Source organism: Chrysochloris asiatica, unplaced genomic scaffold (assembly GCF_000296735.1).
Source record: "Chrysochloris asiatica unplaced genomic scaffold, ChrAsi1.0 scaffold00094, whole genome shotgun sequence".
In the NCBI taxonomy this organism is placed as follows: domain Eukaryota; kingdom Metazoa; phylum Chordata; class Mammalia; order Afrosoricida; family Chrysochloridae; genus Chrysochloris; species Chrysochloris asiatica.
In genome coordinates, this window is record NW_006408612.1 from 11,188,213 (window position 1) to 11,215,107 (window position 26,895).

Sequence of the window (26,895 nt, forward strand, 5' to 3'; positions counted from 1 at the left end):
TGTCCTTTGCAGGTGACTTTGCTTTTTTCCTGAGCTGCTCTCAAGATTCTTTCCTTGTCTTTGGTGTAGGAGAGTTTGATTATGATATGTCTTGGAGATTTTCTTTTGGGGTCTATCCTGTTTGGGGTTTGTTCAGCTTCTTGAATGTTTATCTTATCATCTTCATGATGTTAGAGAAGTTTTCTTCCACCAACTCTTCAACAGTTTACTCTGTTTTCTATTGTCTCCTCCTGTTGTGGAATTCCAATCATCCTTAAATTGTTTATCTTCTTGGTGTCCCACATAACTCTTAGGCTTTCTTCAGATTTTTCCATTCTTTTTATCTGATTGTTCTTCTAGCATACTATTATTGAGAGATTTGTCTTCAAGCTCACTAATTCAAGTTTTCATTGCTTCAAATCTACTCTTTTGCCCTTTCAATTTATTGTCCATTTATGAGATCATATTACTAATTTTCAGGATTTCTAATTGCAGGGTTTGTATTGTTTCAACATTTGTATTTCTTTTGTATGTTCTTGTAGTGTTTTCCTGAATTCTTCTAAAGCTTTTTCTGTGTTCTCCTTGATTTCCTCAATCTTTTTATCAGTCCTTTGACGGTACCTAATTAACTTTCCTTTGATATCTTTTTCAGCTAATTCCATTACCTTTTCTTCCTCAGAAACATTTTCTGGCTCTTCATCTTGGTCATTTGTTTGGGTCGTTCTCTTGTTTCATCATGTGAGCTCAAATTGTCTGTTGTCTCCAAGGCATTGTGGTGTTGTCATATTTGTATTTAATGGATGATTTTATGTTGATATGTTCTTATGTTCTTACCTGTTGTCTCCCGTGGGTGTAATTAGAGAATGGAAGCATGTACATTGTTCTCATTCACCATTTGTGCACTTCAGTTTAAGGTGGGTTTGGCTGGTATTGGCTACTGTGTGTCATTGATTAGGTGGTGGAAGAGTTGGTACTGGCTCTTGCCCAGTAGGTGGAACTGCAGAGTGTATGGTTGTAGCTGGGCTGTATGGGCATTATTTCTGTCTCCTGTCAGATGGAGGGGGGGAACCCTCTATCTGTGTGTGTGTGTGTGTGTGTGTGTGTCTCACACGCACACACACAAGAAAACAAAAGTGATTAAGCAAACAAGGAACCAACAATTAAAAGAGAAAATAATAAAGAAAAAAAATAAATAAAAACAGGCAGCAACTAGGAAAAAAAAGAATATAATAAACTATAAAGATAAAAGAGGGATAGGGAAATGGAGCTATATAAGATAAAAATAACATACAAGATGAAGAAATTTAAAAAGAGTAAGAATAAAAAAGAGAAAAGGGACGGGAAAATAAAGCCATAGAGGAGAAAAACAAGAGAAAAAATAAAATGAAGAAATTAAAAAAACACCAACACTTAGAAAAACTGGAGAGCAGAAACATGAAAAGAGAAAGAGTGGAGAGTAGTAAAGAAAAATCAAAAGGGTAAAAACAGAAGCAGAGAAATGAGAAACAAAAGAAAAGAAGGAAAAACAACAGTAGAGATAGAAATAATAAACTTCAAGGGAATAGAAAGAGAAGGAGGAAGAGAAAATAAACAAGCAAAAACAATGAAAGACAAAGGAAAACAACAAACCAAAAGCCAAAAAAACAAACAGTGCAACTATTGTACCCAGAGAGGACGAAACTCTGGGGAGCTCCTGCAAGCCACGGAGCCCACGGGGTAGGCATGGAAGGGATGTGACAGCAGAGTTCCTTGCCCTAGATGGAGTTCCTACCAGCCTTGGTGTCATTGACGTTTAGGGCACTCCATCTGGAAATAGTTCTGGAGGCCTGTGATGGAACTAGTTTCAGTGTCTGTTAGGACTACAGGGCAGTTGGGGCTCAGTGACTGGTTAAATGCTGGTCTGGTGGATTCTTTAGGTCAGGAGCCAAGATTGCCTGAACCCAGGCACTGAAGCAGTGCACCAAAATGGCACAGCTAAACCCCACCTCACACTGGCATGGATCCTGACCACATCGCTCCGAATACCTGGAAAGCAAGGTCTACACTGGGGCTAGATGAGGGTGACAGCTGGCCATACCTCTGGTCACCAGGGGAACATGGGGGGAAAGAAGGAATCATACCTTTGCCTTTGTGTGTGTGAATCTTCTCTTCCAGGCCACCTTTTGTTGCCAAAGCTGCTCACAAGGTGGTCATGCCTTGTCTAGCCGATGGTTCACCTGTCTCCCTCTCTTGCCATCTCTACTCAGGTTCTCCTCCCAGCATGCACTCAGTCCACTTTTCTAACCTTTCATTTGAAGGTCAGGGTTCCAGGATTTTCATCTGTGTCTGTTTCATTTGGTCTCGCATATCTTTGTTGTAGAAGGTTCATGTAATGCCATCTTTCCAGAAGTTTCCTAAGCCTTCTGCTTTTAGAAGATGCTAAACTTAATATTCCCCTCTTACTTTCTGCAGTGAATGCTTGTGCCATCAAAAATATACATTATATTAAAGTTGAGATGAGTGTGCACATATGTGTAGTTTTGAAAACAGTATTTGGAGAATAGCAAATATGTCATAACTATTTTCATAATAATTTGTAAATCCATGAGTAAGAAGATAAACAAATTAAATGAATATGATGGCTATGCCAAAGAGAACCCTGTAACATGTTTTTAAAATCAGCTTTGAGGTGCTGAGGTGGAAACTGGAGCATCTTTTATCCTTTTTACTACCTAAATTCATATCATGGTAATTTTTTTGTTTTTAAAGGTAATAATTAACATTTATCAACACTTTATTTCATTCCAAACCCTGTGCGGAGTGTTTTGTTTTGTTTTTTACATTATTTCATTGCATCTTCTCATGTGAAAAGCAGATGCTACACACACACACAATCACCCAAAGCAAAACTTATCCCTATTTATCTTTTATACATTTACATATGTACTTCTTGCTTCCTATCTCATGGTCATTTAAATTAAATTCTGGAGAGTCTGAACTAAATACTATGCAAATTATGTTGTTGTTGTTGATAAGTGCTGTTGAGTCAGTTCCAACCCATAGCGACCTTGTATAGGGGTTTCATGGAGCGGCTAGTGAGTTCGAACCACCAACCTTGCAGTCTAGTGCAGTATCCAACAGTGCCACACCAGGACTCCATATATATTATTGTAGATATTTATTTCTTTGTAGGCATATGGTTGTGGTTGTTAAGTGCCATCGAGTCAGTTCCAACTCAAAGCAACCCTGTATAGAGTTTCCGAGGAACAGCTGATGAGCTCAAACTGCCAGATTTGCAGTTCAAACCAACTTTGCAGTCCAGCACAACAACCCACAGCACCACACCAGGAATCCATATCTAGGTATAAACCTGCATTTATGTTCAGAGTCTACAAGGCTGATCAGAATAGTCCTAGCCTCTATGTAAAATGGAGTCCTAGCTGGTTCTGTTCAAAGCCACCAGCTGCTCCTTGGAAATCCTATACAGGGTCATTATAAGTCAGAACAGACTTGAGGGTACTTATCCACAACTACATAAAATGTACATATGTAAATGTATAAAAGATAAATAGGGATAAGTTTTGGTTTGGGTGATTGTTAGCATAATTATATGCGTGATTCTCATGTTGAGACTGTGTGTCTGTTCTTGGCCATTTTAATAGCTTTATAAAAACCAAAACCTCTATTAGAAAGAAGCTGGGTTCGTTGCAATGATTTCCGAGTCATGGAAATATGGAGATTTGTAAGACAAAGAACAAAGGGCCAGGAGAAGTGAGACTTTCCATACTTAGTTATTCTGCTTATTGTTAATTGTAATGGCTGAAGGGAATGGTGTGGTGCATCAATATTTTGCAGTTAACTCGCCTTTAATATTCTCTTGAAGCCACACAAGACTCTTCTCCTGTCTTTTTAAGTTAAATCTACATGTTCCACATCCTTTACTCTTGAAATTGCTCCACATTTGCCTAATTTATTTTCCATCTGTTTATAATTGCCCTTATGTGACATGATCGTTACGTATTTACTCCATCTCACCATCATGAGGTCACTGTGATTTCCAATGATTTTTCTTCCCCACTCTGGTGTGAATGCTAAGGATATAAAATAAGGTGCAAGTCCACCAGTAAGGTCTGGTTCTATTTCTACATAAAGGCAGCCAGGGGAATTTTCAGTATTTTATTCCTATGCCTCTTACTTCTTTAAGGTCAAGATCACTGAACTGTTCTCAGCAATAAATGAACCATTTGATGACCCTGATTGGTCTTTAATAAAATCCAGGGTTTTCAGAAGTATAACACTTCAATGTGGGACCATATAATGTTCATATTTCTGTACAGAAAGAGTCAAAACTGTAATACTTTGTTTTTTTCCCAAGTGTGTTATATGGACATTTTCCAGAATCTATTAAATGTTCTAGTTTCATTCACTTTAGTGATGTTTATGTGGAAATTTATTATTAATACAGTCCGTTATCGTTCAGTGAGGGTAAGATCATTGTGACTGTTGGAAAAGCAATGTAATTTCTACTTCATCAGCTAAGGCCTTTTGACTTTGGTAATTTAATATTTTATACTATTGTAAAAAAAAATTTCTGTAAAGGAAATTGAGACGATAGCAGGCAAATCCTTGCCCATTTTCTGTTGCAGGCTTCACAAGGGCTCAGAGTATATTTTTGCCATCTTCTTCTTGATTTCCCACCAGTGTGTAGCTAGGACATTGTTCTCCACTCAGTCAGCTCCCTCAGTTACAGGTCATGCTAACTCTGCTTACTTACTTGACTGAGTAACATGATTGTCATTTCAGATAGGAAGTCGTCACTTCCAAAAAGGCACCCAAATATGGACTGCCTCTGACCGACAGAGTGTCGGGAGACCTCTTTCTGTGACAGTGAGAATGCATAAAGTTCCTTGACATCTCTTCTTGTAGCCTTTATAACTGAGATGTTGTTCTTAAAAGTACCATCAAGGGGATTCCAATTTACAGTAGCCCCTGTCTAGGGTTTCTGAGGAGCAGCTAGTGGATTTAAACTGCCAACCTTGTGATTTACAATCCAATGTTTAATCCTAAAGTGCCAAACCAGGACTCCAGCTGAGTTGTTAACCATCGTTTAGCAAGCACCTACTATGTGCTAACCTCTAGGTAGCACTGTACATACGCTCTGATTGTTCTATGACTTATAAGGTAGACATTATTATCCCCATTTTAAGATAAATATACTGGGGTTGAGAGAATGATGTGTCTAAATCACAGGGTCAATAGCAGAATGAAGATCATTCCACTGGTCTATATGACAACAAATCTTATATTCTTTTCTCTACACCACACACTGCATCCCTGAAGGAAAAGCTCACTTGCACTTAATTCTTGAGAAGTAGACATTGGAAATTAACCTTGAAGCTGCACCATATTTAAGAGTGATATAAACTTTTTTTCATTTCTCATTTTTACTCATTTCTAAAATCCCTTTTCCATGGAAGATAGAGGTAGAGACTATCTTTTGATGTGTTCAGTTAATCTTGCAATGAATTGTTAGGGCAGGTTGTTGTTATCAAGTGCCTCTGAGTTGATTCTGAATCATAGTAACCCTGCATATAGTTTTGAAGGAGTGACTGATGGGTTGAACCACCAACCTTGTGGCTAACAGTCCACTGCTTATCGTACAATGCCACACCAAGACTCCTAGTCTTAAGAGTGTATGTTACTTGAAATTGCTATAATTTAACATTACCTTATGAGAAGGTAGTACTTAAATGCATGAGCTCTAGAATAAAGTCTTAATTCAGATTCCATCTCCCAACACTTCCTGGCTGAATGACATTATGTAAATGATTTGGTCTCTTGTGTGTCAGTTCAATCAGCCATAAAACAAATTCAGAATTTATTACTCATAAGATTGTTGTGAAGATGACTGAAACAGTCATGTAGACCATAGTAGCAGAAGTATTGTTGTTGTTAGGTGCCATCGAGTCAGTACCGTCTCATAGTGACCATATACCCAGCAGAACAAAACACTGCCTGGTCCTGAGCCAACCTCACTATTGTTGCCACAATTGAGCCCATTGATGCTGCCACTTTGCTAATCCATCTCACTGGAGGTCTTCCTCTTTTTCTCTGATCCTTCACCTTACTGAACAATCATATCCTTCTCCAGCAACTGGTCCCTCCTGACAATATGTCCAAAGTATGAGAGATGAAGTTTGGCTGTCCTGGCCTCCAAGGAGCACTCTGACTGAACTTCTTCCAACACAGATCTGTTGGTTCTTTTGGCAGTCCATGGCACTTTCAGTATTCTCCTCCAACACCATAACTCAAAAGCATCAATTCTTCTACGGTCTTCCTTATTCACTGTCCAGCTTTCACATGCATATGAGGTTATTGAAAATACCATGGCTTGGTTCAGGTGCACCTTAGTCCTCAAGCTGACATCTTTGCTCTTCAACACTTTAAAGTGCAACATATCTGCCTAATGCAGTATGTTGTTTGATTTCTTGACTGCTGCTTCTTCTATGAATGCTGATGGTTGATCCAAGAAGAATGAAGTCCTTGGCAACTTCAATATTTTCTCCATTGATAAGAATGTTGTTTATTGCTCTAGTGGTGAGGATTTTTGTTTTCTTTACATTGAGATGCAATCCATACCAAAGGCTGGGCTCTTTGATCTTCATCAGTAAATGTTTTAAGTTCTCTTCACTTTCAGCAAGCAAGGTTATATCATCTGCATATTGTAAGTTGTTAATGAGTCTTCCTCCAATTCTGATGCCATGTTTTTCTTGATAGTACCTAGCTTCTCAGATTATTTGTTCAGCATACAGGTTGAATAAGTATGGTGAAAGAATACAACCTTTGCGCACACTTTTCTTAATTTTAAACCATTCAGTGTTCCCATGTTCTGTTCGAACAACTGCCTCTTGGTCCATGTACAGATTCCTCATGAGCACAATTAAGTGTTCTGGAATACTCATATTTCGTAATGTCCATAGCTTAGGAAAGACTAAAAATGAACTCCCATTGTTATCATCATCACCATCAACACTGTCATTTGAAGGTTACGATGATCACCTTTTATGTGTTGGTATATTAAAATTAGCTGTAAGAGAGACATGCCTAACAGAAAACAAGTTTAAAGCAGAAAATACCGTAGAACTTTCACAATGATTTTGTGTACTTTTCTTTGAAAATATTTTTGTATAATTCATGAGTAAAATGGTATCATCATAATTACATCATCTCATGAACAATTTCAAAGCAGTTAGCTTTCAGAGAGCAATGGTACAATTCCTCTGCTTCCAGTCCTAAATTTGTATGGGAAATGAATCTACACAGAAATTTTTATTCACAGCCTAAAATATTTCCAATAGCTCCTTTATATCTTTGAAATAAAATTAAAGCAGGTAAATGTCAGCTCCAAGAGAGCAGAGAGTTGGTCATCCTATCTCCAACACTCTCTTCTTTGTGAGAGTTCTGTTCCTCTCTGCATGTGTTGCACTAAACCATTCAGCCATTTTTAACTATCTCACTGTTTACCCACATCTTTGATACTAAGTAAACTAGAACACAGTCTTATTGGCACGTTTCCACTTGCTGCCCAGGAGATACTGAGATCAGTGAATACTAACCTGGGAAACAAATTTTCACCAAATTAAATGGCTGCAGGGAAATATGTGTTCTAGACACTTAGTTGTAAGCTAAGTATGCAGATCTTCCCTCTGAGCAGAGGGATCAAGGGGTGGGTAAGTACTTTTACCTGCTGTGTGCGTTCTTTAAAAAACTGACCTGCAAATTTAGTTGTAATTTTAGTATTTGAGAGGAAACTTGATCTTAAAAAGAATAATGAGTTTATTTTACTTACTTTAGTAAGTAACCCCTTATTTTACTTACTTATATAAAATGTATAATGCCTTGAGTGTATGTGGCATGTGTTTCCATGTTACCATGAAAAAATTTGAAAATAACTATCCTATAAGACAAGTACAAAAAGTTATACCACACTTTATGGTGTTATGTATGTGGTTATGTAACTATTCAAAGATATGCTTTTGGTTTTATAGCATGAGTTTTGAAGATAAATTTTTAAGGTGGTTGTTATTGTTGTTGTTAAGTGCCCTGGATTTGGTACCGACTCATAACGACCCTTTGTAGAGTTTCCAAGGCTTTTTAAAATCTTTGTACGAACCTCAGAAAGTCTCATCTTTCTCCAGAGGAGCGGCTGGTGACCGTGGGGTCACACCCCAGTGCTTATCCTATGGAGCTACTGTGTTCCCACTCTTAATGTAGTAGATTCACTTATTATTGGATAAACACAAATATTGTAATATGCAAATATAGCACTGAAAATATTACATAAAATAACTTTACATTTACATACTATTTTTTAATAAATATTTTGGCCTTGAAAAGTATTTGGAATTTCGATTTTTCACTTAGTTGGAATAAGTACCATGTTCATTTTGTTCTGTATTATAATTGAATGACCCTTTTACTTTTCTTTAGTAATCAAACTTGTTTGTAAAATCAGCTGGATAAGAAACAAATACCGTGTTCTTTGTGCAGGTTTTGCAGTAGGTATTTTATCGATGTTATCTTGTTTAAATTAGGGGAACTAGAGACGAGCCTCTGTTACTATAGGATACGCACTGGACCACAAGGTCAGTTTGAACCGGTGCTTCAAACCTATGAGCTGTTCCAGGGGCACTATGGGTCGGAACAAACTCAGTGACACTTAACAGCAACAAGAGTCCGGCTTGGTTTGTTTAGTTGCTAACCCTCTGATCCACAAAATCTTAGCAACATTTCAGTATCTTCAGGTATCTATCAGAGACAAAACTTATTTTTAGCACACATTAAGATATACCAAATTAATTTCTATAACCCTGGCTTGATTTGAAAATTAGGGAATTTAGTAGTTTCCTTCCGTTGGCCAACTTGTTCGAGCTAATCCTTTATTTTTGTCTGCATGGTTGCTAAGATCAAGTTTCTTCTCAGGATTTGCTTTTCTTATCATGCTTTGTTTTGTGCTTTTTAATTGAGGGGGGTGGGGTGTTTGTGTATTTTATTGCTCAGCAACTTGAAAGTGCATGGGTCGGAGAAGGGGGTTCTTAAAGAGAAGCTCAGATATACCTAAGTGACATGACACTAAGAACATCAGCCACATGGAATGGGTTTTTAAGAAAAGCTTTTACATTATGTTTGGTCTTTTGTCCTCCATAGCCGGGTCATCTATGCTTACTTACCACAGTGTAGATTCACAATAGTGAATTGTTGATGGATTCAGTGACTGACACATTTCACTGGCACATTTTGGTTTTCTACTGAATCATATTTATTGACTATTTTTCTTATTAAGTAGTGAAGAGAAAACTTGGTACTAAAATTTCTAATTGGTTTTAATTCTTGACATTAAAAAAACTGTATATTAGGAAAATTTTTCCCTCTTGAGGGGAATCATCTCAAATGATAAACTTAATTCTTTCAGGTGATGGGAGGAAACATTTTCAATCTTGGGACTAGAGTGACACATAGATCTTTATTGCCCAAGCTTCTTTGTCGGAAATGTCAACTCATATACTTAAAAATTGCTTCATCTAATGTATTTTAGGGAAGTTTTGTTCAGTTGTATTTGAAGAGTACAAAACTTTTTTATTATTAGCATGAAATGCCACATTTCATTTTTTTAGCCTGTATTTGAATATAAATTTTAGTAGGCGATCCCTTAGGTTTCTTTCAAATGTATTCCCACTATAGAAATACGTATTTTTCCCCATTATACAAGACATGAGGTAAATACTAACAAGAGAATTAAACCACCTGCAACCTCACCACTCGGGTGTAGCTACTGTTAGCATTCTCTAGTAAACTAATGTCTTTATGCATTTGCCTATTCGAGGTAATTCATTTAAGTGAACTCATACACTCTTCATCCCTTTTTGTCTTGCTTATTTCACTCAGCATAACATTTACATGTTCGTTCATGTTGTAGCATGCATCACAGCTTCATCTCTCTTTGGCTGAATATGTGCATACTTTTTGTCAGGTTCACAGTGTTAGATGCCCTGGACTTAAGACCTGGTTTGGTGTAGGAAAAGAACAGGATTAGTAAACCCTATCTCCTTGCGAAGCAGGACAAAGACCAGCAGACCAAAATCATTGAGCAAAACACCAAGTTTACTATAATATAGAACATTCACAGAAGAGTGGCACCTGGTCTACCTTGTGAGTAGGGATAGGCATGGTAGAGTCAGGGGTTTGAGCATTAAGTACAATTGTTCTCTTCCCAGTTTCAGAGTGGTCACTGGTTCTTGATAGGCTAGCTCCCCAATTCTTACCCGGCCCCCTTCATGCTGGTAGGGACTGTATTCCTGCCTACTCTTTGGGTTTCATCTCCTCCTATCTCTCTGTATTCAATGGAAAGGGCAAATCAGAAATTTTGAGTGGCGGTATCTAGAGGAATAAGTGGTGTTTTAGAGTTTCCAGGGCCATGCTGGTGTGTAAGTGGCCAATTTCCTTGTAGCATCATCATCCTCACCTGGAAGGCTTGCATTCTGGAAGAGACAAATTTAACCAACAGATTAAACAAACAAGGTCCCAAAATTAAAAGTATTAATATAGTTATTGCAAGGCTTAAAAGGGGTAAAAACTAGGTAACTGAAGGAAGCCATCCTTTTATTCAATCCCATATGCTCTTGATTGTAGGTGATGTGTTTAGCCAATTTGGCTCCTCTAGGATTGCCTTTGTCCTAAATTCGACCTCCTTGGGGAGTTGATGAATGTACAACAAGTGGTACCATGGATTGCACAAACTCCACCCTTTTCTGCTAATTTGGAATCTAAAGTTAGGTGATAGTTTAGGACTGCAAGCCATCTAAGGTCTGAAAAATCATTTGGTGTGGCCCTGCCAAGGCAACCATACTTCTAGCCCTCACACTATGAATGAGTTAATTAAATGTTTAACCAAATATGTTGTTTTTGTTAAAGGCCATCAAGTCGGCTCTAACTCAGTGACCCTGTAAAGGTTTCTGAGGAGCGTCTGGTGAGTTTGAACTACCAACCTTGCACAGCACCACTCAAGGTCTCCTAACCAAATATAAACGGCTAAGTTTTAAGTTGATAATAAATATCCAAATGGCCCTCAGCAGAAAGAAGATTCCCCATTTGGACAACAATGGCTAGAGTCTAAAGACTTTTGGACAGTTATTATGGTTTGAGCCATTTCTTGGGCAACTATCCCAACAGAACAGGAAAGTCTGAGTAACTGAGAGTGTGTATGGGCTCTACCCCCAATCCCAGGACTAATCCTATATGTGAGGCCTGGGGTGCTCATTCGAGATGCTCAAGTGGGCACCTGTCTGCCAAGACCTTAGGATCTAGGTTCCTTAGTTCAGGGGGACTGTCTTCTCCCAGCAGGGCCTCATGTACAAGATTAGAATATGTTCTCCAGGGAACAATATTAAAACTGTTACTACTCTGGACTAATTGATTCCAAGCATCTTCAGTTTTCATCATTCTTCTTTCTTCCACATATGGAGAGACTAATAGTTGCACCTTAGATGGCCACTCATGAACTTTTGAGATCCCAATCACTGCTCACCAAAAGTAGGATTGTCTTTGTGGACTATGCTGTGCCAGGTTACTATGGTGTCCCGGAGACTATGGTCCTGAGCCCCCATGCCAAGCAATTCATTGACTTAAGGTGTTTGGTAATGTCTAAGAAGTTTTCATCACTTTGCCCCCTGTATACTCTACCACATTCGTAGGTGTATTGTCAACAAAGGTAAATACTCCTGTACAAATATCCTCTGTCAACCCCTTATATATTTATGGAAATATTTCGTCTCTACCTCCCATACACACTCATCCTGTGTATCTGTCCATGTATTTACCCACAGAACACTGTTGTTGTGGGACTTGCTTGTAATTTTTCATGTCTGACTGGAAGAATTCTCTACAGAGTAGCTTCTAACTCCATACCTTTCAAATCTTGCTTCTCTTCTACTCCCCATAGGGTACTATAGGACATGTGTATACTGAGAAATCCCATCTGGGCCTGCATCTCCATGTTAAATCACAAGTAGAGTCAACCCAGTGGATGGAAAGTGTGCTCCCAGAAGTCATTCTTACCCTGGGGTGGCTAGTAATGTTTTAAAAATGCACAATAAAAATACCCCACTGTCCCAGGCTGGGTTTTCTAGAGAAGCAAAACCAGTGAAACATATATATGTGCATTTATAAAGAGGAATTTATTATCTTACAATTGTAGAGTCCCCAGTGGATGAGAGAGAGTCCCTCCTGCATGTCTGTTATATTGGGAGCAGGCCACACCGCCCAAGGAAGCATCCCTTCACTTGATTGGCTGCTCATAGCTGCTCACTGTAGAGCTAACTATGCCTGTATTAGGTTTTATCACCAAGGGAAGAAGCACATCCCAGCTTCTAAGCCTCTGGAAATCCTGACCTAGTCAAGCTGACATAAAACCCTAACCATCACACCCACTAAGCTCAAATTTAATATATCCCTAATTCAACTTCCCCTTAGTCAGATATCAAGAAATTCCTCCAGATGTTCCAGTGCTGCTGGATCTGAGAAGAAGTATTACTGACAGGAAGTAAGTGTGGAAAGACAGCAATCTTAACTGACTTTAGTTAAATTACCTCATTTCTGCTAACTTTACAAAAATACATGGAAAGGGCCTATGCAAGTGAGGAGCCTAGTAGCTTAAGTGTCATTGTCTCCTAGTCAATTTCGTCTGGAGGAAGGAGCACTGTCCAGATGCTCACCACTCATAACTGAATCATGTAATCTTATCAGCATCTTTCCCCACCTCCTGTTACCAAATGTTATTTTGTGGGAGTTACAAAGATTATGGATAAAAGAGCCACATGAAGTAATTCAGTGTGTTGCATGCAGTTAGGCATTCAGCTGCTAACTGTAAGGTGGGCACTTCCAATCCACCAGCCAGTCTATGGGAGAAAGACGAGGCTGTCTTTAAAGATTTAAAGCCTCTGAAACCTTATATAGGGTTGCTATGAGTTGGAATCAACTCAATAGCAGTGGGTTTTTTGTTTTTGTTTTCAAGAATCTTGCAGACTAGGAGGGCATTTAACTATCTATCACATGTAAGCAAATACAGTATAAGACAGAATGTAATGAGGGCCTTCATAGGGATAAAGATAACAACAGCAAGCAAATAAACAGATAAATATCTGGGGGGCCGGGAGGGAAGAACTGTTCCTACTTTAAACAAGAAGCCCCATTCTAGTAAGGGGACAGGTGATTCAGGAATGATGAGAAATTCATGTGCTTCCCCAACTATGAAGTAAAGCTGGAGTTAATACTTGCAGCTAGGCTCTCCACAACAGCTATGTGGAGGAGGAAGACAGCTGCCGCCAAAGGTTTTTAGAACCCAATAAGCTGCTCTCATGCCCAACAGGAAAGTGACAGGCTTACCGACAACCTCCATGGCCCCAAAGCTCTGAACCTAAAGCGTCCACCACCATCTCCTTCTTCTTCAGTTGATCAGTTCCAAGCCTGATGGCCCTGGGTTCCAGGCTCCACACTGGAAGCAAGTGGAGCAGAGCCACCTCTACTATTACCTTTGCCTCCTGTGTTTAGCCCTTCCTGGAGACACTCTCTTCCTGGGCCATCTTGCCACAGCCATAACATGGAACTACTGATCTGCTGCCTCCTGTTGGATTGCTTAGGTTGTCTGCAACTGCACCCCCTGTCATTTTAGCTATTTGGAGTGCCTCTACTAGCCTTCTCCTGAAGGTCTCTGGGTTTCCCCACATCTGCTGAACTAGCTTTGCCAATTTGGAGTTGTTGGCAGGTTTAACCTGTATTTATGCCCTTAATTAAGCAGGTTTGCATGCCCTTAATTAAGCAGGTTTGCATGTAATTCCAGGCAGCCCTCCCCAGCAGAACTTGGTTGGTAATTCCACCCTGAGTCTTGGACAGGGATGGTGACATTCCCTGCCACTAGGTTCTGGTTTTGGCATGCTGTCTTTCTGCCCCATGTTGGGCTGCGGTTATAATGTGCTGTTTCTCATCCATAGTACAGTAGTAGTATGACAGCAGGACATTTAAATCACTCCAGGTAATCTCAAAGATCTTAGTTAGATGTTCAAATTCCTCTATAACTTTTCCAGGATCTACCAAGAAACTAGGAGCTCTGGTAGCGTAGTGGTTACGAATTGGGCTGTGAACCTTAAGGTCAGCAGTTCGAAACTACCAGCTGTTCTGCGGGAGAAAGATGAGGCTTTCTGCTCCCCTGAAGATTTTCAGCCTTAGAAACCCTGTACAGGGTCACTATGAGTCAGAACCGACTCCACAGCACATAACAACAACAACCAAGAGACTGTTTGCCTTTTCCTTGCATGTCTTTAGATCAGCCGTACTAAAGAGGACATGAACTCTTCTTACTTCTCCTGCCTGCCAGGCCACTTCATGCAGTGGCAGGTGGTGGTGTGCTGTGGAGTCGGTTCCAACTCATAGTGACCCGGTATAGGGTTTCTGAAGGAGTTCTTGTAACCGTGGTTATGAGTCAGGCTGCTAACCTCAAGGTCAGCAATCCGAAACTACCAGCCATTCCATGGGAGAAAGATGAGGCTTTCTGCTCCCATAAAGATTTACAGCCCCAGAAACCCTATGCAGGGTCACTATGAGTCAGAACCGACTTCACAGCACATAACCACCACCATAGGGTTTCTGAAGCTGTAAATCTCTACAGGAGCAGAAAACCTCATCTTTTCTCCTGTGGAACAGCTGGCAATTTTGAACTGCTGGCCTTGAGGTTAGCAGGAGGAGTAAATTGTGGCTGGAAACCAATGCTGTGGGTTGGAAGAGTTCTTCTGGATAATAAATAGACTTGGGGGACCCCCTCCTTGGCTTTGACTTCGGGCTGGAGGGTGGGACGTGATTGGTGCTTGAGTGATCCGTGAGCTCAGAAGGTAGGTTTTCTGACATGGATCCATTTGGACTCTCTGTCACTCAGCATTTTTCAACACGAGATTCACAATACTGGGGTTTTTTTCTTAAATAATACAGGCCTTCATGTATGGGACTTTGGGACACTTTTGCTCTCTCTTGTGAAATAAATTAGAGGATAGTGTTGTAATTTAAACACCCATTCATGAGCCCTACTTCCCCTTCCAGAAGTGTATATTGGGCCTAGATTTTATTACAGAATTTGACTAGTTAGGCCTTCTGGAGGGTGTTGACTTAAGGGAGTTTTACTTGTTTAGAAGACAACTGAGAGTGCTTTTAGTGGGGACTGAAATGGTCTGTCCCATCCTGAAGAAGGGAAGAGGGGAAGACCTGTCTCTGCTGAGTCGACATCCCAATCCTAAAATGGAGGCGGTGGCGAGCTATAAAGGCATGAAGTCACTAGCTTGCAAGTTTTCAAGAGGGAGTCTAGTTTCAGAGAGTGTGGGGGAAGGGAGAATCCCCAATGAATAGTTTTCATCTTTTATATATGCCTCTGGTGAAAGGAGATGGGAATAAGAGTCTGATTCATTGGTGAATAATTGTTACCATGACTAATTGTGACTGCCACACTGTAAAGGTAGAACAAAAAGAAGGGAGTAGTTCATCTTAATTGCAGTAACAGAGGATCCTAGGACCATCAAAGGAGGAGAGCATGAGCAGAATGTGGGACCCTATGCAGAGAAGCAGTGACACCAGAGATAGATGCAGAGATGATGACATGGAGACATAGAACAGCTGAGGACTCTAGACTCATGGAAAAAGAAAGGCTGTGTGCTGGCGTTCAGGAGGCAATCTTGCAGAATGTGCCCTTTGGTTTAAATGATTATATATTCCTGAGTGTTTTTGTGTACATCCCAAAACAACAACAACAACAACAAAGAGGTAATAGAAGCAAATACTGTTGAATGATGATGCACGGAGGCGATTGTAATCATTGCAATGAAATGAGTGTAAACTGATATTCTCCCATGTAAACTATTATTCAATTCACAATAAAAACTTTAAAAAAAAAAAAGTTTTTCTTAGAAATTAGTTGCTGACTACATGCTATCTATCTTTGATGCTGTCTCAGGCTTACATGATACATGCACAAACCATTTAACCCTGTTTTGTTGTTGTTGTGAAGTGCTTTAAAGTTGGTTCCAACCCATAGTGACCCTGTATAGGGTTTCCAAGGAGCAGCTGGTGAGCTTGAACTGCCAACCTTGCACTTCAAACAGCTTTGCAGTCTGGCACATTAACCCACAGCGCCATAGCAGGACTCCATTTAACCCTGTTACATGTGAAATAGCTATATCACAAGTAGAGATCAAAAGAAATAAAGGTGAACGCTTTCATTAAAAAAAAGAAGAAATAATGTTTTGTCCTTATACATTTGTATAGCTAAATGATGTTTTCTTAAAGATGAAGTTGTAAAACTGCTGGATCATTTGCACATAGACTTTCTCCCAAAACTTTTGATGTAATTGTCAAATTACTCTTTAGAAAGATCATAAACAAAAACCAAACCATTGCCATCGAGTTGATTCAAGGCTATATAGCACGGAGCCCTCTGTAAGTCAGCAATTGCTAGAACCTGAGCCAGTCTCCCTCTCCAAGGTCAGTGGCAAGGTCAGATCCGTAGTGACTTACAGAACTGAGTAGAACTGCCTGCCAGCTTTCCAAGGCTATATTCTCTATGGAAACAGACTGCCAGATTTTTCTCCCATCGAGTAGTTGATGGGTTCCAACTGCGGACCATACAATTAGCAGCCCAACATTAACACTTGTGTAACCAGGGCTTCTTAGAAAGATCAAAACCCACTTTATTCCTTTTTTCAGAGTCAACCCAATCCTGGACCTCATGGTTTTACAAAATCTTACTATTTTGGTTTATATCTCTTTAAATATTTCAGAGGTTGAACATATTTTCAGCTATTCTGTGTAAGTTGCCTATTCCTGTACTTGATTTTTTTCTGTTAGACTGCTATCTTTATAGTATTCATATGAGACATCTACTAATGTACTGTTTATTGTATTTGATAAATTCTTTTCCTTTCTGTTTCTATATGTGTTGTTGTTTTGTTGTTAAGTGCCGTCGAGTTGGTTCTGACTCATAAGGACACTATATAGGATTTCCAAGGAGCAACTGGTATGTTTGAACTGTCGACCTTCTGGTTTGCAGTCCAGTGCTGATCCTACAGCACTATACCAAGACATTTTAAAGGAAATGGAATTAAGGGATTTGATTTTTTTTTTCATTTAGACCTTTCTCTTTCTCAGTAGTAGTTGCACTATTTGCATAAATTCATAAAAACCTTCAGACTTACTTCTGGTGTATGTCCTAAATTTTTCAAGGGATATTATTCTGACAGAAAAACTGAAACTAGAATTGCCACAGACATTCAGCAGCCGTTGTTGTTATTAAGTGCCATCCAGTCGGTTCCAACTCACAGCGACCCTGTATAGGGTTTCCAAGGAGTACCTGGTGGGTTCGAACCACTGACCTTGTGGTTAGCAGTCAAGTGCTTATTTGAGGGTACCACACCAGGACCCCTCAGCAGCAATTGTTGTTCAGTGCTGTCAAGTCGGTTCTGACTCATAGTGACCCCGTATAGGATATCCAAGGGTTTGAACCACCAATCCTGTGGTTACTAGGCCAGTGCTGACATCTTTCTGACTTTTGCTGCTGAATTTAATCCCATCAGGAACTGGCTATTTTTAATGTGGTATATAGTGATCTATGTGGCTTCACCTTCACATCCATCCAAATCAGAAGTGAGTTATCTAAACCTGGGCTTAATTTTTATTTGTTTGCAGAGTGTCCACATATTGGAGAGGACTGCTTCCTCTAGCACGGAGCCCTCTGTAAGTCGGCAATTGCTAGAACCTGAGCCGGTCTCCCTCTCCAAGGTTAGTGACAAAATAGCATGCTTTCTCAGAAGGTACACTGCGGGTCCTGGGACCTTTTTCAGTGTAAATAGCACCTGATTTCTTTCATGGAAATATGAAGACAAGTTAAAGTGTTGTCCTTCCATTTCTTGCTGCCCCAGTAATATAGGATTTCTCTGATTTTGGATTGGAAGCAATAGATGAACATATATTTTATGGGCTTTTTCAGAGTTATAGCCTAAGTCCCAAATTCTTATTATTTGAAAGGAAGAAGGCAAGAGACCCAGTTGGCATCCCCTGTTGGAGACTAGAGCAAATAGTTTTATGCAAAGCTAACAGAAAAAGATCACTGAGCCTTGTAGTAATAATAATAGTGGCAGCTACCTCTAATGGGCTACATACTGCATACAGGGCACTGTGTTAAAGGCTTATACATATTATCCTATTTAATGTAACTCTATAAATAGCTTCATGCTGTCTATACATATGCAACAGAGTTAGTAACGTTCCCAATGTCAAAGCTATCAAGTAGCAAAGTAGGGATCTAAACTTAGACTTCTTTACATCTACAGCCAGGGCTTTTAAATTCTATGCCACCTGCAAGGTAAAATAGTCCTCACACAGAGTGTCTTTTGTACATTCAGAATTCTAGTCTCCTTCTCAAGTTGATCTTCCTAAGATAAGTAAATTATATACTAAGACCTTTTCCTTTCATGGAAGCCAGTGTTTCCTCCCCTTCAGCCTTCTCACCATTGGACTAAAGAAACATCTAAATACATTTCTGTATAAAACAAAAATTATAATTAAAAGCTGAGGGCACTCTAGGCACAATCCTATACACTCCAACCGCACATACTCAATGGCCTGACTACCTTATCAAGGAACTATGAAAATACACTGTGTGCAAATTTTGAGTTCAAATATAGAAACAGCACTTTATTTCCAAAAAGGGATAGCATATTAATATATATAACAGAAGTTTCCACTTTGCTTTTCCTTTATTAAGTATAATCCTGAAAGAAAAAATACTTTAGTACCCTAGTGTTGTAGAAAATGCACACTTTTACGTCTTTATACTTCAAAGATGTTACAAGCTATCAGATTGAGTAAGCTGATAAACTAAAGAAAAGGTATTGTTTAAACACTGAAAATAATTTTGAGAGGAATAAAAAATGGTCTCATTGTTTCCATTTGGATGGCAAATGAATGTCTGCTGTGTAATATAGCTAGTAACCTCTTTGAAACCTCAGTTTTATCTTATAGTGAGTTAAAAGAAGAAGAAAGCAAATCTACATAGATATAATGGGAAAGACAGCTAACATTTATTGAACACCTACTATGTGCCGGACACTGGATTAGTACATGCATTCTCTCACTTAATCAAAAATAATAGCAAAACTGTATATCTGACTCAAGTCAATTAGTAACATTACCACATTAAGGCTTTTGACTTATAAGTAAACCTAGGAACTGGAAGACTTTTGAGCAGAAAATTACTGTCAATTGAAATTACTTCAGGTCCCCTCCCCTTCCCCCCAATTGTTTTCTCTTCATTTTCAGAACGGGATTTTAGCTTTCTTTAGACCTAGTGTATTAAGCGTAAACTCATTGGCATCAAGTTGATTTCGACTCATTTTGTTGTTGTCGTTAAAACCGACTTTGCATTCGAATGCATTAATCTACAGCGCTACACCAGGATACCACAGAATAAAACTGCCTCATAGGGTTTCTAAGACTGTAATCTTTATATGAGCAGACAACCACTTCTTTCTCCTGTGAAGTGGCTGTGGGTTTATGCTGCCAGCTTTTCTGTTAGCAGCTGAATGCTTAATCATAGCTCCTTTTACTAAGCATAACCAGAATGAAACCAAACCCCTGCCGTCATAAATTATAACTCATTGGGACCCTATAGGACAGAGGGTAAGTGTTCCTTAGGGTTACTGAGACTGTGTAAATCTTTACCAGAGCAGGCAGAGTTTAAACTGCTGATCTTGGGCTCTACCCAAGGCTCCTTTTTACTAAGCATTGTTGTTAAGTGTCATGTAGTCAGTTCTGACTTACAGTGACCCTGTATAGGGTTTCTGTGGAGCAGCTGGTGGGTTTGAACTTCCTACTCTGTGGTGAGCAGTACTAAACCTTGTTGTTGTTGTTACATGCTGTCAAGTGAATTCCGACTCATAGCGCTCCTATAGGGTTTCTGAGGAGCAGCTGGTAGGTTTGAACTGCCGACCTTGCAGCTAGAAGTCCAGTGCTTATCCTAAAGCACCACAGCAGGACTCCAGTACTAAGCAATGTTGTTGTTGTTAAGTATCATCAAGATGGTTCTGACTCATAGCATCCCTATGTAGGGTTTCCGAGGAGCAGCTGGTATTTTTGAACTACCAACCTTGCAGTTAACTTATGGTTCATAGTCCAGTGTTTATCCTACAGGGGGAGATTTTGAAAATAATATAAAATAGAACATAGAAAGTTCTGTCTTATCCTGAGGTGAGTTGTTTCATTTCTTACTTTATTTGTAACATTATGGTCAGCATTGATAATTGAAATAGGGAGATGTTGTTTGCTCTGGTTTTATTCTCTGCCTCTTTGTCAGGTTGACAGCTTATTTAAGTGTAACTACTATATTAGAATTCTTTTCCATTTTCTTTTGCTGGGTTTTATAAATATTGCATCTGAGAAATAGAATTATTTGCTCAGAACTGCTGCATTGATGCTTTTGTGTGTGTGTGTGTGTGTGTGTGTGTGTGTGTGTGAGAAAAAAAATTAACTTTCACCATTTCAATCTGATTCCTCTTTTCTCCTCTGCAGTTAAACTTCCACAGGGAATGGGAAAAAAACAAACACTGTGATAGAAATCAGTATCTATAGCACCATAGGGACAAGCTTTTATTACATTCTGAGTTTAATTAGAAAAAACAAAAATGGAAACCATTTGTACTTATTATTAAGTGTTTCTATTTCCACAAGCTTTAAACAGTGTATTCTTCATCTCACAGAGAGAATAAGCAGAAAAAGAGCACTAACCTACAAATAAGACCTAGCCAGAAATAAAAATGGTATTTTTTTAGAGTAGAATATGCTATATATGTTACTCAAAACCACTACCATTGTGTTAATTCCCACTCATGGTGGTGGTGGTGGTGGTGGTGGCGGTGATGGTATGCTGTGGAGTCAGTTCCGACTCATAGAGACCCTGTATAGGGTTTCCAAGGCTGTGAAACTTTCCGGAGCAGAAAGCTTCATGTTTCTGCCATAGAATGGCTGGTAGTTTCAAACTGCTGACCTTGAGGTTAGCAGCCCACTAGTAACAACCATGCTACCAGAGCTCCATAGCAATCCTATACAGGGTTTCTAAGACTGTAAATATTTACAGCAGCACACAGCCTCACCCTTCTCCCACAGAGCAGCTGGTGGATTTGAACTGCCAACCTGGTGGTTAGCAGTCCAATGCTAACCAGGGCTACTAAATCTAGAAATACTATTAAATTTATCTGTTATGTCTCTAAACCTGAGACTTATAATGAATATGCTTACACATATATGGAGATTTTTATTTTACTTTTTTGATTAAACCAAACTTTAAAAAATAAATCTGTCAAAATTAATTATTTGTATAGAATAGAATACGTACCTATTTTTTTGATAATAGTAGAAAGCCAAAAATACTGCACTTAATATAAACATCTATCATGTTGTCCTACTATATACATTTGCAGAATTGCAAGTCAGTATTAAAAACTGAGGATATCTAAGTTATCTACTTTACCTGTACTTATAAAGTATTGCCTAAAAACTTGGTGTGAAACCTGAAATATCATCTCAAAGCATTCAAAAGCAAACAAAAACCAAAACCAATCTATGTAAAAATTCAGCCAGATTGGTCATAATTTCTGATAGATTGTCTCCAAATAGAAAACCACTCCTTGGGTAGTTTTCTTATGTAAGAGGAAATTTACAGAGCTGTTAAAGAATTCTTAATATAGCCAAACCAACACTACTAGGTGTGCTTCTGTATATAATAGAGTCATTAGAGTCCCCTCAGGGATTCGGAAGACAAGGCATGATGCTGGGTGTAGAGAGCTTTTTGGAGGTCAGGGCCATATCCTACTTTTAATGATGTTAGAATGACACAATGTCAGCCACATCTCCTGGAAAGAAAACTTTATGCAAAAATCCCATCCCACTTACATATATTTGAATCTAAATATACACATTTGACCTGGACAGAGGGCAGGCAGCTTCTGTGATGACATAAATAAATATGCAGCCGGTCCCCTCCCTGTCCCTATGACCAACATCAGAAATAGACTGTGGCACCTTTGCCACTGAGTCTTGTCAGTCAGTCAGTCTTGTCACAGCCATTCAACAAGGTTTGGGAAGCCACTACCCAGCCATTTGGACAGCAAACCCATCTGCCCTGAGATGAAATCCATCAGCCATTCCTTTCAAGACCCTTGCTCTTTTCTCTAAGGGATAATTCCTGGTAGAATGTATATTTTCAGAATGCAGCTTCCCACATCTGTTCAGGCACTGTGCAGGGGGCCTGCTCAGATCCATGGACATGGTTCCTAGCTTTCAGAGGCTGAGGCAGCAGACCAAGTTTCACTGAGGTGTTTTACCTCCCTGTGTTGAGGACTGGATTAGTAGCAGCTGTGCATGGGCTGTGAGAAGGTGCTGGTCCTGCATTGCGAGTAACAACTTATACTTAATTGTGGAAAGGGCCTCATTGCAGTCCTGAATGTGGGCTGTTAGGGGTCTAATGGGCCAATGACTGGTTTAGCACTGCCGGGGACCTTAGCAATCACCTCTGGGGTTAAAACTCAGAATGTCACTAAAGGTCAGGTAGGTCATAGGGAAGAAGTCCCACTGGGGATGGTGGCAGAAAATGGGTTTCCTTTACTTTGGATAGACCCTGAAGTGACAGATTTGATAAGATTTCAGAAAACACTAAAGATTTATAGTTTCAAAGTCTGAAATCTTTGGATTTTCAAATGTTGGCAAGCCATTAAAAGATGAGCTCATTGTTGTATCTGACTTATAGAGAAGATTCCCATCTTTTTGCCATGGTTGTTAACAGCGGCAGGTGAAAGTGTGACCTCTGCCCTAGCCGCAGGGGTATGTGTCTCAGAATACCTCCAAAGCCTCAACTTCTTGGAGTGTGTTTGGTTGGTTGGTTATATGTCGTGGAGTCATTTCCAACTCATAGCAACCCAGTACAGGGTTTCCGAGGCTATAAATCTTTACGGGAGCAGAAAGCCTCATCTTTCTTCCATTGAACAGCTGATAATGTCAAACTGGTGACCGTGAGGTTCACAGCCCGATTTGGAACCACTATGCTACCAGAGCTCCTTGAAGTGTGTTTAGTGAGCGCCCGCTGACTGCTAAAAGGAACACAGTCTGGTCAAGAGGAAACCGAAGGTTGCAGCCTTTCACTTAAGTGTGAATAGCAGGCTTTGAGCCACTTAAGACCGCAGTAACCTCTCCATTACTAAACAGAAAGCCAGGGCCACACAATTCATTAAATGTTTGTCTTCTAAACAGTCTCATTTTGAAACTTTAAAGTGCCTCTATACCCAGAGATCACCTGACTGGAAAAAACCATTGTAAACATTCTGAGTACAGGTCTTCGAAATTCCATCCTGCTCCAAGTAGATGACATGGCTTCAACAAGTCTCTGGTTGACACAGCTTACCTGCTACCTAGGAAATTCATTTTTGCTTCAATTAAAAGTGCTTAGCTATGCCTGATGTTAGCATTTTCCTTGGGATATTGTTCATGTTTTCAGTGAGTTGAATGTTGGTTCCAAAGCAACTTCTGCTTAATCTCAATCATGAAGCACCTAGAAGCGTGTGATGTGTTTTTCTTCTTTCTTCTTAGGAAGCTGACAGCTGGGAAATTATAGAAGGGCTGAAAATAGGCCAAACCAATGTCCAGAAACCAGACAAACAGGAAGGCTTCATGCTGAAGAAACGAAAATGGCCTTTAAAAGGTTGGCACAAGGTAAACATTTAATCACATTCTTATTCAAATCGTCTTTAGTAACAGCATGCTCTTAATATCACTAGGTAGGGAACCCAGTGTGTGTTTGTGTGTAAAATTAATTTTAAAGGGCTTATGTTAAGCATATAGACTGCAAAGTCTTACAGTTACTTACATCATCTGTGACATGTATGCAGAGAAAAATATTTTACGTGCTATTGAAAGTCCAACTTTTATATGGCTTTATAATATTTTCACTTAGATTAGTAAAAGTATGGTTTAGGTGATTAAATTTTCTTCTAAATCTGAGCTGTTGTTAAGTACAGCATATATTTTGTTAGGTTGTCTATCTCACCCTTGACTGAAAATATACATTCTACCAGGAATTATCCCTTAGAGAAAAGAGCAAGGGTCTTGAAAGGAATGGCTGATGGATTTCATCTCAGGGCAGATGGGTTTGCTGTCCAAATGGCTGGGTAGTGGCTTCCCAAACCTTGTTGAATGGCTGTGACAAGACTGACTGACTGCTTAGTACGTAAGACATGACTATTGTTAGCGTTATTATGTTGTGATGAGTATCTTTGTCCAGGAATGTGTGCTGGGTTCGTGGGTATGACTTCCTAGAATCACTGTAATCACCAGTGCAATCTAACCTGGGAAAATTACTGATCCTGGAAGTTTAATTACTGCCATTTGAAGTATGTGGCTTCTTCCTCTCTCATGTTCCACATCCTGTTTAATTGTCCCAGTTTTAATTATGGAAAAAGTATAGTTTTATTATATTGTTGCAATTACTAGTGCAAGAATTTTCTGATCCTAAGGAACAGAAGACGGCAGTGGTGGATGAGTGGTCGAATTCTCTCTCCTTCTATGCCAGAGGCCTGGCTCCATGATTGGCCAATGCACCTCTTGTGTAGCCACCAACATCCATTAGTGGAGGCTTGCCTGTTGCTATGATACTGAACAGGTTTCAGTGGAGCCTTCAGATGAAGAAAGGCCTGAGTAGGAAGAAAGGCCTGGCGATCCACTTCTGAAAATCAGCCAATGAAAACCCTATGGATTTATCACAATGGCTCAGTCCACTCCAGTTGTGGGGATGGCACAGGACCTGTCCACGTTCCATTTTGTTGTGCGTGGGGTCACCATGAGGCATGGGCTGACTGAATAGCAGCCAACAGCAGCAGCAACAAGAAAAATTTTCTTCCATTTTTAGTATAAATCTTTGGTAAAACTGTCTCTTATATGAAATCACTAGGAGAATAATCTCCTTTATTTACCACATCTGCCCTTTATTGTTACATTCAAAGCAGTTGGGTTATAACTTCCTTGAGAAAGTTTTTTTTTTTTTTTTCTTTAAAGGAAAAATCTAAAAATAAACAGATAGGAAATGTTGCCTCACTCTTCTGTTTCTAAGGGTGGAATGAAAGAGTCAGAAGAAGTTTCTGACGAATGTGCCCTCTCCATCGTCTGAAAATACCACCCATAAACCCATAACATCATCCCAATGCCAGCAATCCCTCTCCACTCTTTTTTTTCCTTTGATTTTGGCCCACCTGGCCATTCTCCTTCCTAGGATCACCTTTGCCTTGATCTCTGACCTTACCAATTTGCAACTTCTCGAATCAAAAGCCTTGCTAATCTTAGTTATCCCACGACCTTCCTATAGGTTGTTGTTGTTAAGTACCTTCAAGTTGGTTCCAAGTCATAGCAAATGTATAGGGTTTCTAAGGAGCAACTGGTGGGTTTTAACCAACAACCTTGCAATCCAGTGCTTATCCTAGAGTACCACATCAGGACCTCTGTAGGTTAGCTCTGCTAATTCCTTTGGTAGATGTTGTTGTTGTCATGTGCTGTGGAGTCAGTTCTGACTCATACAACCCTGTACAGGGTTTCCGAGGCTGTAAATCTTTACAGGAGCAGAAATCCTCATCTTTCGCTCAAGCAACAGCTGGTAGTTTCAAACTGCTGACCGTGAGATTAGTGGCCTGATTCGTAACCACTACACTACCAGAGATAGATAGAAAAGAATAAACAAGAAAGAGGTCAGGGAGACAAGTTTCATAGGAGTCACCAAGTTTAATACTCTAAATCTGTGTTGCAATAAAACTGGCAGTGTTTCAACAGCACAATTTCTGGATCATGCCTTTAAATATTTTGTTACATAAATAAGAGGAGCTTCCTTGAAAACCCTGTACAGGGCGCTATGGATCGGAACCAACTCAACGACACTTAACAACAACATCCCTGTATAGGAAGTGCCTGGGTGGTACAAATGCTTACCTTGACTACTAGCCAATAGAATAGTGGTTCACACCCACCCAGAGGGGCCTCAGAAACTAGGCCTGGCAATTTGTGTCTGAAAGGTCACAGCCTTGAAAACCCTATAGAGCAGTCCTACTCTGCATACATGAGCTGGAATTGGCCTGATGATAACCAACAACAGCAACATTGCCTTTCCCCTGGTCTCTAATACTGCCATGCATTTATCCAAACCTCAACCCATTTGATTGCCCAACTCATGGGCAGTTGGGTGATGAATTGTTTTTGACTGTAGCAATTCTTTTCTTCTTGTGCCTAGTTGTTGCCTCCCAGAACCTGTGGCAAAGGAAACAGTGGTTTGAGTGCATGCCACCTCTGCCCCTAAGAGTTTCTGAATCACATGGCAACTTTCCAGCAGAGTGATTTTCCAGCTACAGAAAGACTCCCTGGTAACAGAGGAGGACACCTGACCCAATGTTTGGTTCAGTTCTGAGAGCTGTTATTCTCCTAGGATTTGTCCAGAGGAGAGACATCAACAGCAGAAAGTTCCTGGGTAGACTCTGAAGAAAATGGAAACAACTGTTTATATCTGACCAGGAGCACCTGGAAGGAGACAAAAATTGCCAAAAATACTTTTTTTAGCTCTTAATATAGTTCAGAAATAATTTTTAGTCTCTCACTAATGGAATCCTGGTATAACGCTGTAGGATAAGCACTGGACTGCAGACCACAAGGTCAGCAGTTCAAACACAGCAGCTACTCCTCAAAATTCCTCTATAGGATTGCTGTGAGTTGGAACCAACTCTGCACTTAACAATAGTGAAATGAAAGTGTTTTGCTAAGTGGAAATAT

General features: G+C 39.7%; 1 protein-coding gene across 5 annotated transcripts in view; it reads left to right on the forward strand.

The window, feature by feature from the left end:
• OSBPL6 (oxysterol binding protein-like 6) overlaps nucleotides 1-26,895 on the forward strand; it is a 133,018-nt gene that overhangs the window by 40,152 nt on the left and 65,971 nt on the right. For 4 of the 5 annotated variants that reach the window (XM_006866685.1, XM_006866683.1, XM_006866684.1 and 1 more), the window contains 2 exons: nucleotides 17,734-17,826; nucleotides 23,683-23,805. In XM_006866685.1, coding sequence (XP_006866747.1) covers nucleotides 17,734-17,826; nucleotides 23,683-23,805 — 216 coding nt within the window. Of the gene's footprint in view, nucleotides 1-7,529; nucleotides 7,689-17,733; nucleotides 17,827-23,682; nucleotides 23,806-26,895 lie in introns of those variants that run through there. The other variant, XM_006866682.1, reaches the window with a different exon arrangement.